Source organism: Lampetra fluviatilis, chromosome 70, assembly GCF_964198595.1.
Source record: "Lampetra fluviatilis chromosome 70, kcLamFluv1.1, whole genome shotgun sequence".
NCBI classification, from domain to species: Eukaryota; Metazoa; Chordata; class Hyperoartia; order Petromyzontiformes; family Petromyzontidae; genus Lampetra; species Lampetra fluviatilis.
In genome coordinates, this window is record NC_136344.1 from 1,950,555 (window position 1) to 1,967,513 (window position 16,959).

Below are 16,959 nucleotides of genomic sequence, written 5' to 3' on the forward strand. Positions count from 1 at the left end.
ACCCACCCACTCACTCACCCACCCAATTACTCACCCACCCACTCACCCGTCCACCCACTCACCCACCCACTCACTCACCCACCCAATTACTCACCCACCCACTCACCCGTCCACTCACCCACTCACTCATCCACCCACTCACCCACCCACTCACCCACCCACCTACTCACCCACCCACCCACTCACTCACTCACTCACTCACCCGTCCACCCACTCACCCACCCACTCACTCACCCACCCACCCAATTACTCACCCACCCACCCAATTACTCACCCACTCACCCACCCACTCACCCACCCACTCGTGCTGTAGGTGGGGGTCACTCGATATTTCCACACTGAGATCCGTTCCGGGTTTTTTCCGGGCTCCGTCGAGTTTTTCTGGTGCATCCGGTCCTGCGTTTCATCTCTGGTTTTCCAGGACTTCCCAGCGCTCCGGACCGGAGGACATCCGTTCCGTATCTTTCTGGACGTGACCTTCTCTTGGCCTAACGTTCTTTTCCGGTATTTTACCGGAATCTGTCGGATCCCGCTCCTGCGCTCCATGCCTGGGCTCTTAGGTTCCGTGCCGGGTTTCCCCACACTCTGTGGTGTCCGTGTCTCGTGATCCGTGCCGGGTTTTCCCACACTCTGTGGTGTCCGTGTTTCGTGATCCGTGCCGGGTTTTCCACACTCCGTGGTGTCTCGTGATCCGTGCCGGGTTTTCCACACTCCGTGGTGTCCGTGTTTGGTGATCCGTGCCGGGTTTTCCACACTCCGTGGTGTCCGTGTCTCGTGATCCGCAACGATGCTGATACCGATGACGCTGATGACGATCACGACGCTGATGATGACGTTGATGACGCTGATGATGACGATGACGACGACGATGACGACGCTGATGATGATGATGACGTTGATGATGACGCTGATGATGATGACGTTGATGACGTTGATGACGATGCTGACGACGCTGATGACGCTGATGATGATGATGACGCTGATGATGACGTTGATGATGCCGATGACGCTGATGATGACGATCACGACGCTGATGATGACGTTGATGACGATGTTGATAACGATGACGACGCTGATGATGACGCTGATGACGTTGATGACGACGATGATGAAGACGTTGATGACAACGACGTTGATGACGACGACGATGATGACGTTGATGACGACGTTGATGATGATGATGACGACGACGATGATGACGTTGATGACGACGATGATGACGATGATGACGCTGATGACGCTGATGATGACGTTGATGACGACGACGATGATGATGACGTTGATGACGACGACGTTGATGACGATGACGACGACGATGATGACGTTGATAACGACGTTGATGACGATGACGACGACCATGATGACGTTGATGACGACGACGACGCTGATGATGACGTTAATGATGACGCTGATGACGTTGATGACGATGACGCTGATGATGACGACGACGTTTATGACGATGACGACGACGATGATGACGACGCCGGTGCCGTTATCTCCCCGCCCCCCCCCCCCCCCCCGTGCCGCCAGTGGCCGCGACGATGCCGACCCCGATCCGACTGCGGGAGCTGATCCGAACCATCCGTACGGCGCGCACCCAGGCGGAGGAGCGCGCCATCATCCAGAAGGAGTGCGCGCTCATCCGCTCGTCCTTCCGTGAGGAGGACAACACCTACCGCTGCCGCAACGTCGCCAAGCTGCTCTACATGCACATGCTGGGCTACCCAGCACACTTCGGGCAGGTGAGGAGCCCGCGGTGACGAGGGTGGTGGTGGTGGTGGAGGTGGTGGTGGTGGTGGAGGTGGTGGTGGTGGTGGTGGTGGTGGTGGTGGAGGTGGTGGTGGTGGAGGAGGAGGAGGTGGTGGTGGAGGTGGTGGTGGAGATGGAGGAGATGGTGGTGTTGGTGGAGGAGGAAGTGGTGGAGGTGGAGGAGATGGTGGTGTTGGTGGTGGAGGAAGTGGTGGTGGTGGAGATGGAGGAGATGGTGGTGTTGGTGGTGGAGGAAGTGGTGGTGGTGGAGATGGAGGAGATGGTGGTGTTGGTGGTGGAGGAAGTGGTGGTGGTGGAGATGGAGGAGATGGTGGTGTTGGTGGTGGAGGAAGTGGTGGTGGTGGAGATGGAGGAGATGGTGGTGTTGGTGGTGGAGGAAGTGGTGGTGGTGGAGATGGAGGAGATGGTGGTGTTGGTGGTGGAGGAAGTGGTGGTGGTGGAGATGGAGGAGATGGTGGTGTTGGTGGTGGAGGAAGTGGTGGTGGTGGAGATGGAGGAGATGGTGGTGTTGGTGGTGGAGGAAGTGGTGGTGGTGGAGATGGAGGAGATGGTGGTGTTGGTGGTGGAGGAAGTGGTGGAGATGGAGGAGATGGTGGTGTTGGTGGAGGAAGTGGTGGTGGTGGAGATGGAGGAGATGGTGGTGTTGGTGGTGGAGGAAGTGGTGGTGGTGGAGATGGAGGAGATGGTGGTGTTGGTGGTGGAGGAAGTGGTGGTGGTGGAGATGGAGGAGATGGTGGTGTTGGTGGTGGAGGAAGTGGTGGTGGTGGAGATGGAGGAGATGGTGGTGTTGGTGGTGGAGGAAGTGGTGGTGGTGGAGATGGAGGAGATGGAGGAGATGGTGGTGTTGGTGGTGGAGGAAGTGGTGGTGGTGGAGATGGAGGAGATGGTGGTGTTGGTGGTGGAGGAAGTGGTGGTGGTGGAGATGGAGGAGATGGTGGTGTTGGTGGTGGAGGAAGTGGTGGTGGTGGAGATGGAGGAGATGGTGGTGTTGGTGGTGGAGGAAGTGGTGGTGGTGGAGATGGAGGAGATGGTGGTGTTGGTGGTGGAGGAAGTGGTGGAGATGGAGGAGATGGTGGTGTTGGTGGAGGAAGTGGTGGTGGTGGAGATGGAGGAGATGGTGGTGTTGGTGGTGGAGGAAGTGGTGGTGGTGGAGATGGAGGAGATGGTGGTGTTGGTGGTGGAGGAAGTGGTGGTGGTGGAGATGGAGGAGATGGTGGTGTTGGTGGTGGAGGAAGTGGTGGTGGTGGAGATGGAGGAGATGGTGGTGTTGGTGGTGGAGGAAGTGGTGGTGGTGGAGATGGAGGAGATGGTGGTGTTGGTGGTGGAGGAAGTGGTGGTGGTGGAGATGGAGGAGATGGTGGTGTTGGTGGTGGAGGAAGTGGTGGTGGTGGTGGAGGAGTAGTAGGAAGGAGTGGTGGAGGTGGTAGTGGAGGAAGAGATGGAGGTGGAGATAGAGGAGGGGATGGTGGTGGAGATGGTGGTGGAGGTGGTGGTAATGGAGGTGGTGGTGGTGGTGGTGGAGGAGATGGAGGTTGTTGTGGTGGTGGTGGTGGACAGGGAGGTGGTGGAGGCGGTGGACAAGACGCACAGCTGTCGCAACGTCACCAAGCTTCCCCCCCGTGTCCCCCCCCCCCGTGCCCCCCCCCGTGCCCCCCCCCCGTGTCTCCCCCCCCTTGCCCCCCCCCCGTGTGTCCCCCCCTCCCCCCCTACAGCTGGAGTGCTTGAAGCTGATTGCGTCACAGCGCTTCACAGACAAACGCATCGGCTACCTGGGGGCCATGCTGCTGTTGGACGAGCGCCAGGATGTCCACCTTCTCATGACCAACTCCATCAAGATGTGAGACGCTCGCCCACTCACATGGTCACTCACTCACGCTCACTCACTCACTCACGCTCACTCACTCACTCGCTCTCACGCTCTCACGCTCACTCACTCACTCACTCACACTCACACACACTCACTCACTCTCACACTCACTCTCACACTCGCTCACACACACTCACCCACTCACTCACTCACACTCGCTCGCCCTCACGCTCACTCACACTCACATCTCACTCACGCTCACTCACGCTCGCCCCTCACGCTCCCTCACTCTCACACTCGTCCTCACTCTCGTCCTCACTCTCGCCCTCACGCTCACTCGCTCGGTCGCTCTCGCTCGCTGTCCCCCACTCTCACTCGCCCGCTCTGTGTGTGTGTGTGCGTGCGCGTGCGTGTGTTCCTGTGTGTGTGTGTGCGTGTGCGCCTGTGCGTGCGTGCGCTGGCAGGGACCTGAACCACAACACGCAGTACGTGCAGGGCTTGGCGCTGTGCACGTTGGGCTCCATGGGCTCCGCTGAGATGTGCCGCGACCTCGCCGGGGAGGTGGAGCGCCTCCTTAAGTCCTCCAACTCGTACATCCGCAAGAAGGTGGACACACTCACTCACCCCTTCTCGCTCACTCACCCTCTCGCTCACTCACCCGCTCACTCACCCGCTCACTCACCCGCTCCTCGCTCGCCCGCTCCTCGCTCGCCCCTTCTCCTCGCTCACCCCTTCTCGCTCACTCACCCGCTGCTCACCCCTTCTCGCTCGCCCGTTCCTCGCTCGCTCACCCGCTCACTCACCCGCTCCCTCACCCGCTCCCTCACCCGCTCCCTCACCCACTCACTCACCCTCTCTCCCGCTGACTCTCCCGCTGACTCTCCCGCTCACTCACCCACTCACTCACCCCCTCGCTCACCCACCGGCTCACTCTCTCTGTGTGTCTGTGTGTGTATGTATCTGTGTGTGTGTGCGCGTGTGTATGTGTATCTGTGTGTGTATCTGTGTGTGTGTGTATCTATGTGTGTGTATGTATATGCGTGTATCTGTGTATGTATATGCGTGTATCTGTGTGTGCGTGTATCTGTGTGTGTGTATCTGTGTGTGTATATATGTATCTGTGTGTATCTGTGTGTGTGTGTATCTATATATATCTGTGTGTGTGTATGTATCTGTGTGCGTACAGGCAGCGCTGTGCGCTGTGCACATCATCCGCAAGGTGCCGGAGCTCATGGAGATGTTCCTGCCCGCGACGCGGAACCTGCTGAGCGAGAAAAACCACGGTGAGACACACACACACAGTGAGACACACACACACACAGTGAGACACACACACACGGTGAGACACACACACAGTGAGACACACGGTGAGACACACACACACACACAGTGAGACACACACACACAGTGAGACACACACACACAGTGAGACACACACACACACACGGTGAGACACACACACACACAGTGAGACACACGGTGAGACACACACACACACACAGTGAGACGCACGGTGAGACACACAGTGAGACACACGGTGAGACACACACACACACGGTGAGACGCACGGTGAGACACACGGTGAGACACACACACACACGGTGAGACACACACACACAGTGAGACACACGGTGAGACACACACACACACACAGTGAGACGCACGGTGAGACACACAGTGAGACACACGGTGAGACACACACACACACGGTGAGACACACGGTGAGACGCACGGTGAGACACACACGGTGAGACACACACACACGGTGAGACACACACACACGGTGAGACACACACACACGGTGAGATACACACACACACACGGTGAGATACACACACACACACGGTGAGACACACACACACACACGGTGAGACACACACAGTGAGACACACACACACACACAGTGAGACACACACACACACACACGGTGAGACACACACACACATGGTAAGACACACACACGGTAAGACACACACACGGTAAGACACCCTACACCCTGGGGGGTGAGACACCCTGCCCCCTGGGGGGTGAGACACGTGACGAAGAGATCAGCCACGTGGTGATGATGATGATATCATCTGCGATGGGCCAGGCCAGGATCGATTCTGCAAAAAGGGCGACTTCACATTACCCGCTACAAATATAAAATAGTTCTTCTTGGTTCTTTCGGTAAAGTCACGTAGAAGGGAAATAATAAAATAATAAAAATAAAACATAATAAAATACAACTCTCACGACGTTTCGGCCACAACGCAAGCAGCCGTCCTCAGGCGAAGAACAGGGCTGTCGAAAAGACAAGATGAATCCCTGCAGTCACGAAAGCTTTAAATCGAAATATAAAATAGTTGTTAGAGCGGCACTTGCCCCAGCGGTCCGTGAACGCTACGCCGTGACGGATCTTTGTCTTTGTCTCTCTTGCAGGCGTCTTGCATACGGCGGTGGTGCTGATCACAGACATGTGTGAGCGGAGCCCAGACACACTCACGCACTTTCGTAAGGTGTGTTACTCACTCACACACTCACTCACACACACAGACACACACACTCACACAGACACTCACACACACACACAGACACACACACTCACACAGACACTCACACACACACACAGACACACACACTCACACAGACACTCACACACACACACAGACACCCACACACACACTCACACTCTCACTCACACTCACATGCACAGACACTCACTCACTCACACACACACACACAGACACACACACACACTCACACAGACACACACACACAGACACACACACACACAGACACACTCACTCACTTTCGCAAGGTGCGTTACTCACTCACTCACAGACACACACTCGCACACACATTGACACGCACACTCACACACTCACTCACACACACTCACAGACACTCATACACTCGCACACACTCGCACCCGCTCACTCACAGACACACACACTCGCACACAGACACACACACACACACACTCGCTCACACTCACTCACACTCACACACACTCACAGACACACACACTCGCACACACTCGCACTCGCTCACTCACAGACACACACACTCGCACACAGACACACACTCGCACACACACACTCACACTCACTCACAGACACTCACACACTCGCACACACTCGCACTCGCTCACTCACAGACACACACACTCGCACACAGACACACACTCGCTCACACTCACTCGCTCACACTCACTCGCTCACACTCGCACAGACACTCACACTCTCAAATTCACTCACTCGCACACACTCACACAGACGCTCACACTCACTCACACACTCACTTCCGCAAGGTGCGTTACACACACACAGACACTCACTCGCACACAGACACACACACACAGACACTCACTCGCACACTCACATACTCACTCACACTTACGCTCACACTCGCTCACACTCGCCCACTCACAGCCTGTTAAGAGGCTACATGGGGCGTCTTTGTGTGTCTATCGGCACTGCTGCTGCTACTCGCTACTAACAGCACTTGCCCCTTTCAGTCTGAAGGCTACACCGTGGTGGGGGGATCCTTTGTCTCTGTGCGTAGCTGGTTCCACAATTGGTGCGGATCCTCAAGAACCTCATCATGTCGGGCTACTCGCCGGAGCACGACGTCTCTGGCATCAGCGACCCCTTCCTGCAGGTCAGAGACGTGCACCGCACCACACCGCAACAGCCACTCACTCACCACTCACTCACTCACCACTCACTCACTCACTCACCACACCAACCACTCACTCACCACACCAGCCACTCACTCACCCACTCACTCACCACACCACTCACTCACTCACCCACCACTCCACTCACTCACTCACCACTCACTTACCACACCAGTCACTCACTCACCACACCAGCCACTCACTCACTCACCACACCAGCCACTCACTCACCACACCACTCACTCACCACACCAGCCAGCCACTCACTCACCACACCACTCACTCACCCACTCACTCACCACTCACTACACGACTCACCACATCACCCACTCAGCCACTACCACACCACTCACTCACTACACCACTCACTCGCCACTCACCACCCACTCACCACCACCTCACCACCCACTCACCCCCCCCTCACCACCCACTCACCCCCCCCTCACCACCCACTCACCACCCCCTCACCCCCCCCCTCACCACCCACTCACCCCCCCCTCACCACCCACTCACCACCCCCTCACCCCCCCCTCACCACCCACCCACTCGCCCTCCCCGTGTAGGTGAGGATTCTGAGGTTGCTGCGAATCCTTGGCAAGAGCGACGACGAAGCGAGCGAGGCCATGAACGACATCCTGGCTCAGGTGAGGAGAGACAGCGGGGAGAGAGACAGTGGGGAGAGTGGGAGAGTGGGGGGGGAGTGGGGAGGGTGGGGAGGGTGGGGAGGGTGGGGAGGGTGGGGAGGGTGGGGAGGGTGGGGAGGGTGGGGGAGAGTGGGGGAGAGTGGGGGGAGGGAGAGAGAGTGTGGAAGATGGAGAGAGTGAGAGAGGGGAGAGTGAGAGAGGGGAGAGTGAGAGAGCGAATGAGCCCTGTGCCCTCCTGCACATTGCCCCTCCCCTCACCCCCCTCCCCTCACCCCCTCACCCCCCTCCCCCCCCCGCCCCTCACCCCCCCACCCCCCGCCCCTCACCCCCCTCCCCCCACCCCCACCTCACCCCCCGCCCCTCACCCCCCCCCTCCCCCCCCCACCCCCCCCCCCCCCCACCCCCACCCCACCCCCCCCGCAGGTGGCGACCAACACAGAGACGAGTAAGAACGTGGGCAACGCCATCTTGTACGAGACGGTGCTCACCATCATGGACATCAAGTCCGAGAGCGGCCTGCGGGTGGGTGGCACCGCCAGGGTCACGGGGGGGTCACCGGGGGGGTGGGGGTCACCGGGGGTGAGGGGGGATCATGCGGGGTCGCACCCTGGGGTCGTGCGTTCACCACCGGGGGTCACGGAGGGGTCACGGAGGGGTCACGGGGGTCACGGAGGGGGTGGTAGCGATGGTGATGTGGTGATGTGGTGATGTTATCATTGATGGCAACGACGATAATGATGTGATGTTATCGGTGACGGTGATGGTGATGGTGGACGGTGGTCTGGTGACGATGGTGATGACGACGGTGGTGGTGGTGGTGATGGTGGTGACGGTGACGGTGGTGGTGGTGGTGGTGGTGACGGTGGTGGTGATGGTGGTGGTGACGGTGGTGTGATGGTGGTGGTGATGGTGATGGTGGTGGTGATAGTGATGGTGACGGTGATGCCATCGGTGGTGTCAGCGCAGGTGCTGGCCGTCAACATCCTGGGCCGCTTCCTGCTGAACAACGACAAAAACATCCGGTGAGCTCCCAGTTCACGGGGTCAGCTGCACACATTCGCATACATTAGCACACATTAGTATACATTAGCATACATTAGCACACATTAGTATACATTAGCATACATTCGCATACATTAGCATACATTAGCACACATTCGCATACATTAGCATACATTAGCACACATTCGCATACATTAGCACACATTAGCATACATTAGCACACATTAGCATACATTCGCATACATTAGCATACATTAGCACACATTAGCATACATTAGCATACATTCGCATACATTAGCACACATTAGCACACATTAGCATACATTAGCATACATTAGCACACATTAGCACACATTAGCACACATTAGCACACATTAGCATACATTAGCACACATTAGCACACATTAGCACACATTAGCACACATTAGCACACATTAGCACACATTAGCATACATTAGCACACATTAGCACACATTAGCACACATTAGCATACATTAGCACACATTAGCATACATTAGCATACATTAGCACACATTAGCACACATTAGCATACATTAGCATACATTAGCACACATTAGCATACATTAGCACACATTAGCACACATTAGCATACATTAGCACACATTAGCATACATTAGCACACATAGCACACATTAGCACACATTAGCACACATTAGCATACATTAGCACACATTAGCACACATTAGCATACATTAGCACACATTAGCATACATTAGCACATTAGCACACATTAGCACACATTAGCACACATTAGCACACATTAGCACACATTAGCACACATTAGCACACATTAGCACACATTAGCACACATTAGCACACATTAGCACACATTAGCATACATTAGCACACATTAGCACACATTAGCATACATTAGCACACATTAGCATACATTCGCACACATTCGCACACATTCGCACACATTCGCACACATTCGCACACATTAGCACACATTAGCATACATTAGCACACATTAGCACACATTAGCACACATTAGCACACATTAGATACATTAGCACACATTCGCACACATTCGCACACATTCGCACACATTCGCACACATTCGCACACATTCGCACACATTAGCATACATTAGCACACATTAGCACACATTAGCACACATTAGCACACATTCGCACACATTAGCATACATTAGCACACATTCGCACACATTCGCACACATTCGCACACATTAGCATACATTAGCACACATTAGCACACATTAGCACACATTAGCACACATTCGCACACATTAGCATACATTAGCACACATTCGCACACATTCGCACACATTCGCACACATCATTCGCACACATTAGCATACATTAGCACACATTAGCATACATTCGCACACATTAGCACACATTAGCACACATTAGCATACATTAGCACACATTAGCACACATTAGCACACATTAGCACACATTAGCACACATTAGCATACATTAGCACACATTCGCACACATTCGCACACATTCGCACACATTCGCACACATTAGCATACATTAGCACACATTAGCATACATTCGCACACATTAGCACACATTAGCATACATTAGCACACATTCGCACACATTCGCACACATTCGCACACATTAGCACACATTAGCACACATTAGCACACATTAGCACACATTAGCATACATTAGCACACATTAGCATACATTAGCACACATTAGCACACATTAGCACACATTAGCACACATTAGCACACATTAGCACACATTAGCATACATTAGCACACATTAGCACACATTCGCACACATTCGCACACATTCGCACACATTCGCACACATTAGCATACATTAGCACACATTAGCACACATTCGCACACATTCGCACACATTAGCATACATTCGCATACATTAGCACACATTAGCACACATTCGCATACATTCGCACACATTAGCATACATTAGCACACATTAGCACACATTAGCACACATTAGCACACATTAGCACACATTAGCACACATTAGCATACATTAGCATACATTAGCACACATTAGCATACATTAGCACACATTAGCACACATTAGCATACATTAGCACACATTAGCACACATTCGCACACATTAGCACACATTAGCACACATTCGCATACATTCGCATACATTAGCACACATTAGCACACATTAGCACACATTAGCACACATTCGCACACATTAGCATACATTAGCATACATTCGCATACATTAGCACACATTAGCACACATTAGCACACATTAGCACACATTAGCACACATTAGCACACATTAGCACACATTAGCACACATTAGCATACATTAGCACACATTCGCATACATTCGCATACATTAGCACACATTAGCACACATTAGCACACATTAGCATACATTAGCACACATTCGCATACATTAGCACACATTCGCATACATTAGCACACATTCGCATACATTAGCACACATTCGCATACATTAGCATACATTAGCACACATTCGCATACATTCGCATACATTCGCATACATTAGCACACATTAGCATACATTAGCACACATTCGCATACATTCGCATACATTCGCATACATTAGCACACATTAGCATACATTAGCACACATTCGCATACATTAGCACACATTCGCATACATTCGCATACATTAGCACACATTAGCACACATTAGCACACATTAGCGCACATTAGCACACATTAGCACACATTAGCACACATTAGCATACATTAGCACACATTAGCACACATTAGCATACATTAGCACACATTAGCACACATTAGCACACATTAGCACACATTAGCATACATTCGCACACATTAGCACACATTAGCACACATTCGCACACATTAGCACACATTAGCACACATTAGCATACATTCGCACACATTAGCATACATTAGCACACATTCGCACACATTAGCATACATTAGCACACATTAGCACACATTAGCACACATTCGCACACATTAGCACACATTAGCATACATTAGCACACATTAGCACACATTCGCACACATTAGCATACATTCGCACACATTAGCACACATTAGCACACATTCGCACACATTAGCATACATTAGCACACATTAGCACACATTAGCACACATTCGCACACATTAGCATACATTCGCACACATTAGCACACATTCGCACACATTAGCACACATTAGCATACATTAGCACACATTAGCACACATTAGCATACATTAGCACACATTAGCATACATTCGCACACATTAGCACACATTAGCACACATTCGCACACATTAGCACACATTAGCACACATTCGCACACATTAGCACACATTAGCACACATTAGCACACATTAGCACACATTAGCATACATTAGCACACATTCGCATACATTAGCACACATTAGCATACATTCGCACACATTAGCACACATTAGCACACATTAGCACACATTAGCATACATTAGCACACATTCGCATACATTAGCACACATTAGCACACATTAGCACACATTCGCACACATTAGCACACATTAGCACACATTAGCACACATTCGCACACATTAGCACACATTAGCATACATTAGCACACATTAGCATACATTAGCACACATTAGCACACATTAGCACACATTAGCACACATTAGCACACATTAGCATACATTAGCACACATTAGCATACATTAGCACACATTAGCACACATTAGCACACATTAGCATACATTCGCATACATTAGCACACATTAGCACACATTAGCATACATTAGCATACATTAGCACACATTAGCATACATTAGCACACATTAGCATACATTCGCATACATTAGCACACATTAGCATACATTAGCATACATTCGCACACATTAGCACACATTAGCATACATTAGCACACATTAGCATACATTAGCATACATTCGCACACATTAGCACACATTAGCACACATTAGCACACATTAGCACACATTAGCACACATTAGCACACATTAGCACACATTAGCACACATTAGCACACATTAGCATACATTCGCATACATTAGCATACATTAGCATACATTAGCACACATTAGCACACATTCGCACACATTCGCACACATTAGCACACATTAGCACACATTAGCACACATTCGCACACATTAGCATACATTAGCATACATTCGCATACATTCGCACACATTAGCACACATTAGCACACATTAGCACACATTCGCACACATTAGCATACATTAGCACACATTCGCATACATTCGCACACATTAGCACACATTAGCACACATTAGCACACATTCGCACACATTCGCATACATTAGCACACATTAGCACACATTCGCACACATTAGCACACATTAGCATACATTAGCACACATTAGCATACATTAGCATACATTCGCACACATTAGCACACATTAGCACACATTCGCACACATTAGCACACATTAGCACACATTAGCACACATTAGCACACATTAGCACACATTAGCACACATTAGCATACATTCGCATACATTAGCATACATTAGCATACATTAGCACACATTAGCACACATTAGCACACATTAGCACACATTAGCACACATTAGCACACATTAGCACACATTCGCACACATTAGCACACATTAGCATACATTAGCATACATTAGCATACATTCGCATACATTAGCATACATTAGCATACATTCGCATACATTAGCATACATTCGCATACATTAGCATACATTAGCATACATTCGCATACATTAGCATACATTCGCATACATTAGCACACATTAGCACACATTCGCATACATTAGCACACATTAGCACACATTCGCATACATTAGCATACATTCGCATACATTAGCATACATTCGCATACATTAGCATACATTAGCACACATTCGCACACATTAGCACACATTAGCACACATTCGCATACATTAGCATACATTCGCATACATTAGCATACATTAGCATACATTCGCATACATTAGCACACATTAGCATACATTCGCATACATTAGCATACATTCGCATACATTAGCATACATTCGCATACATTAGCATACATTAGCATACATTCGCATACATTAGCACACATTAGCATACATTAGCACACATTAGCATACATTCGCATACATTAGCATACATTCGCATACATTAGCACACATTCGCACACATTAGCACACATTAGCACACATTAGCACACATTAGCACACATTAGCACACATTAGCACACATTCGCACACATTAGCACACATTAGCATACATTCGCATACATTAGCATACATTAGCACACATTAGCACACATTAGCATACATTCGCATACATTAGCACACATTCGCACACATTAGCACACATTAGCATACATTCGCACACATTAGCACACATTCGCACACATTAGCACACATTAGCATACATTCGCATACATTAGCATACATTCGCATACATTCGCACACATTCGCACACATTAGCACACATTAGCATACATTCGCACACATTCGCACACATTCGCACACATTAGCACACATTAGCATACATTCGCACACATTCGCACACATTAGCACACATTAGCACACATTAGCATACATTCGCACACATTAGCACACATTCGCACACATTAGCACACATTAGCACACATTAGCATACATTCGCATACATTAGCACACATTAGCACACATTAGCACACATTAGCACACATTAGCATACATTCGCACACATTCGCACACATTAGCATACATTAGCACACATTCGCATACATTCGCATACATTAGCACACATTAGCACACATTAGCATACATTCGCATACATTCGCATACATTCGCATACATTAGCATACATTCGCATACATTAGCACACATTCGCATACATTCGCATACATTAGCATACATTCGCATACATTAGCACACATTAGCACACATTAGCACACATTAGCACACATTAGCATACATTAGCACACATTAGCACACATTAGCACACATTAGCACACATTAGCACACATTAGCACACATTCGCACGGTTTGTGGCATGCATTAGAATACTCTTAGTTCTTTCGGTAAAGTCACGTAGGTGGCGGTGACGGTCAGCTGGTGGTAATTTTAATTTCATTTTTTACCTACATGGTGACTTTACCGAAAGAACTAAGAGTTATGAATCCTTGCAGTCACGAAAGCTTCAAATCTAGAAATACATTAGAATACATGAACACGTAAGCATGCCTCGGCATACATTGTGCATTAGCATAAATTACCCCCCCCCACCTACCCCCCCCACCTACCCCCCCCACCCACCCCCTACCCCCACCCCCACCTACCCCCACCTACCCCCCCCACCCACCCCCTACCCCCACCCCCACCTACCCCCACCTACCCCCCATCACCTACCCCCCACCCCCCCCCCCCCCCGTGACAGCTACGTGGCCCTGACGTCGCTGCTCAAGACGGTGCAGACGGACCACAACGCGGTGCAGAGGCACCGCAGCACCATCGTCGACTGCCTCAAGGACCCCGACGTCTCCATCAAGAGGTCGGGGGGAGGGGCGGGGGGGAGGGGGGTGGGGGGGAGGGGCTGGGGGGTGGGGGATGGAGGGGGCAGGGGGAGTGGGGGGAGGGGCTGGGGGGAGTGGAGGGGGGCGGGGCTGGGGGGAGGGGGGGGCGGGGCTGGGGGGAGGAGGGGCGGGGCTGGGGGGAGGAGGGTGGGAGTGGAGGGGGGGGTGTGGGGGGAGGGGCTGGGGTGAGGGGGGGAGGGGCTGGGGGGAGGAGGGGAGTGGAGGGGGGCGTGGGGTCATCGGTGGATATGATGGGCCCCTAGTGGTGGGGTCTATGGTCAGCTGGTGAGTGGTGGGGTCAATGGGTCAGCTGGTGGGTCAGCTGGTGATTGGTGGTGGGGTCGATGGTCAGCTGTCAGGTGAGCAGGACCCAAGTTCCATTCCATTTGTCACGGCCACCGACCAACATTGATGACGAGTGTGCGTGTGTCGGTGCGTGTGTCTGTGCGTGTGTGTGTGTCTGTGTGTGTGTCTGTGCGTGTGTCTGTGCGTGTGTCTGTGCGTGTGTCTGTGCGTGTGTCTGTGCGTGCGTGTGTCTGTGCGTGTGTCTGTGCGTGTGTCTGTGCGTGTGTCTGTGCGTGTGTCTGTGCGTGCGTGTGTCTGCGTGCGTGTGTCTGTGCGTGTGTCTGTGCGTGTGTCTGTGTGTGTGTCTGTGCGTGTGTCTGCGTGCGTGTGTCTGTGCGTGTGTCTGTGTGTGTGTCGGTGCGTGTGTCTGTGCGTGTGTGTGTGTCTGTGCGTGTGTCTGTGTGTGTGTCTGTGCGTGTGTCTGTGCGTGTGTCTGTGCGCGTGTCTGTGCGCGTGTCTGTGCGTGTGTCTGTGTGTGTGTCTGTGCCAGGCGAGCGATGGAGCTGAGCTTTGCGCTGGTCAACGCGAGCAACGTGCGTGGCATGATGAAGGAGCTGCTCTTCTTCCTCGACAACTGCGAGTCCGACTTCAAGGCCGACTGCGCCTCGGGCATCTTCCACTCGGCAGAGAAGTGAGTGGGGGGGGGTGGTGGGGGGGGGTGGGGACGGGGTGGGGGGGTGGGGACGGGGTGGGGACGGGGGTGGGGGTGGTGGGGGCGGTGGGGGGGGGTGCCCGGTGTGTGTCTCTGTGCCCCCACTCGTGTAACACCCCTCCCCTCACCCCCTCCCCTCACCCCGCCCCTCACCCCTCCCCTCACCCCACCACTCACCCCTCACCCCGCCCCTCACCGCGCCCCTCACCCCGCCCCTCACCCCGCCCCTCACCCTTCCCCTCACCTCTCACCCCCGCCCCTCACCCCTCCCCTCACCCCGCCCCTCACCCCGCCCCTCACCCCGCCCCTCACCCCGCCCCTCACCCCGCCCCTCACCCCGCCCCTCACCCTTCCCCTCACCTCTCACCCCGCCCCTCACCCCGCCCCTCACCCCGCCCCTCACCCCGCCCCTCACCCCGCCCCTCACCCCGCCTCTCACCCCGCCCCTCACCCCGCCCCTCACCTCTCACCCCGCCCCTCACCCCGCCCCTCACCCCGCCCCTCACCCCGCCCCTCACCCCGCCCCTCACCCCGCCCCTCACCCCGCCCCTCACCTCTCACCCCGCCCCTCACCCCGCCCCTCACCCCTCCCCCTCAC

At 52.6% G+C, this 16,959-nt stretch overlaps 1 protein-coding gene across 1 annotated transcript in view; it reads left to right on the forward strand.

Annotated features, from left to right (window-relative positions):
• LOC144952858 (AP-1 complex subunit gamma-1-like) overlaps positions 1–16,959 on the forward strand; it is a 49,680-nt gene that overhangs the window by 14,484 nt on the left and 18,237 nt on the right. Inside the window, 11 exon segments of the mRNA XM_078883329.1 lie at positions 1,531–1,742; positions 3,483–3,607; positions 4,042–4,183; positions 4,764–4,860; positions 5,999–6,075; positions 7,124–7,219; positions 7,802–7,882; positions 8,306–8,404; positions 8,849–8,904; positions 15,229–15,342; positions 16,200–16,340. Of these exon segments, the coding sequence (XP_078739455.1) occupies positions 1,531–1,742; positions 3,483–3,607; positions 4,042–4,183; positions 4,764–4,860; positions 5,999–6,075; positions 7,124–7,219; positions 7,802–7,882; positions 8,306–8,404; positions 8,849–8,904; positions 15,229–15,342; positions 16,200–16,340 (1,240 nt within the window).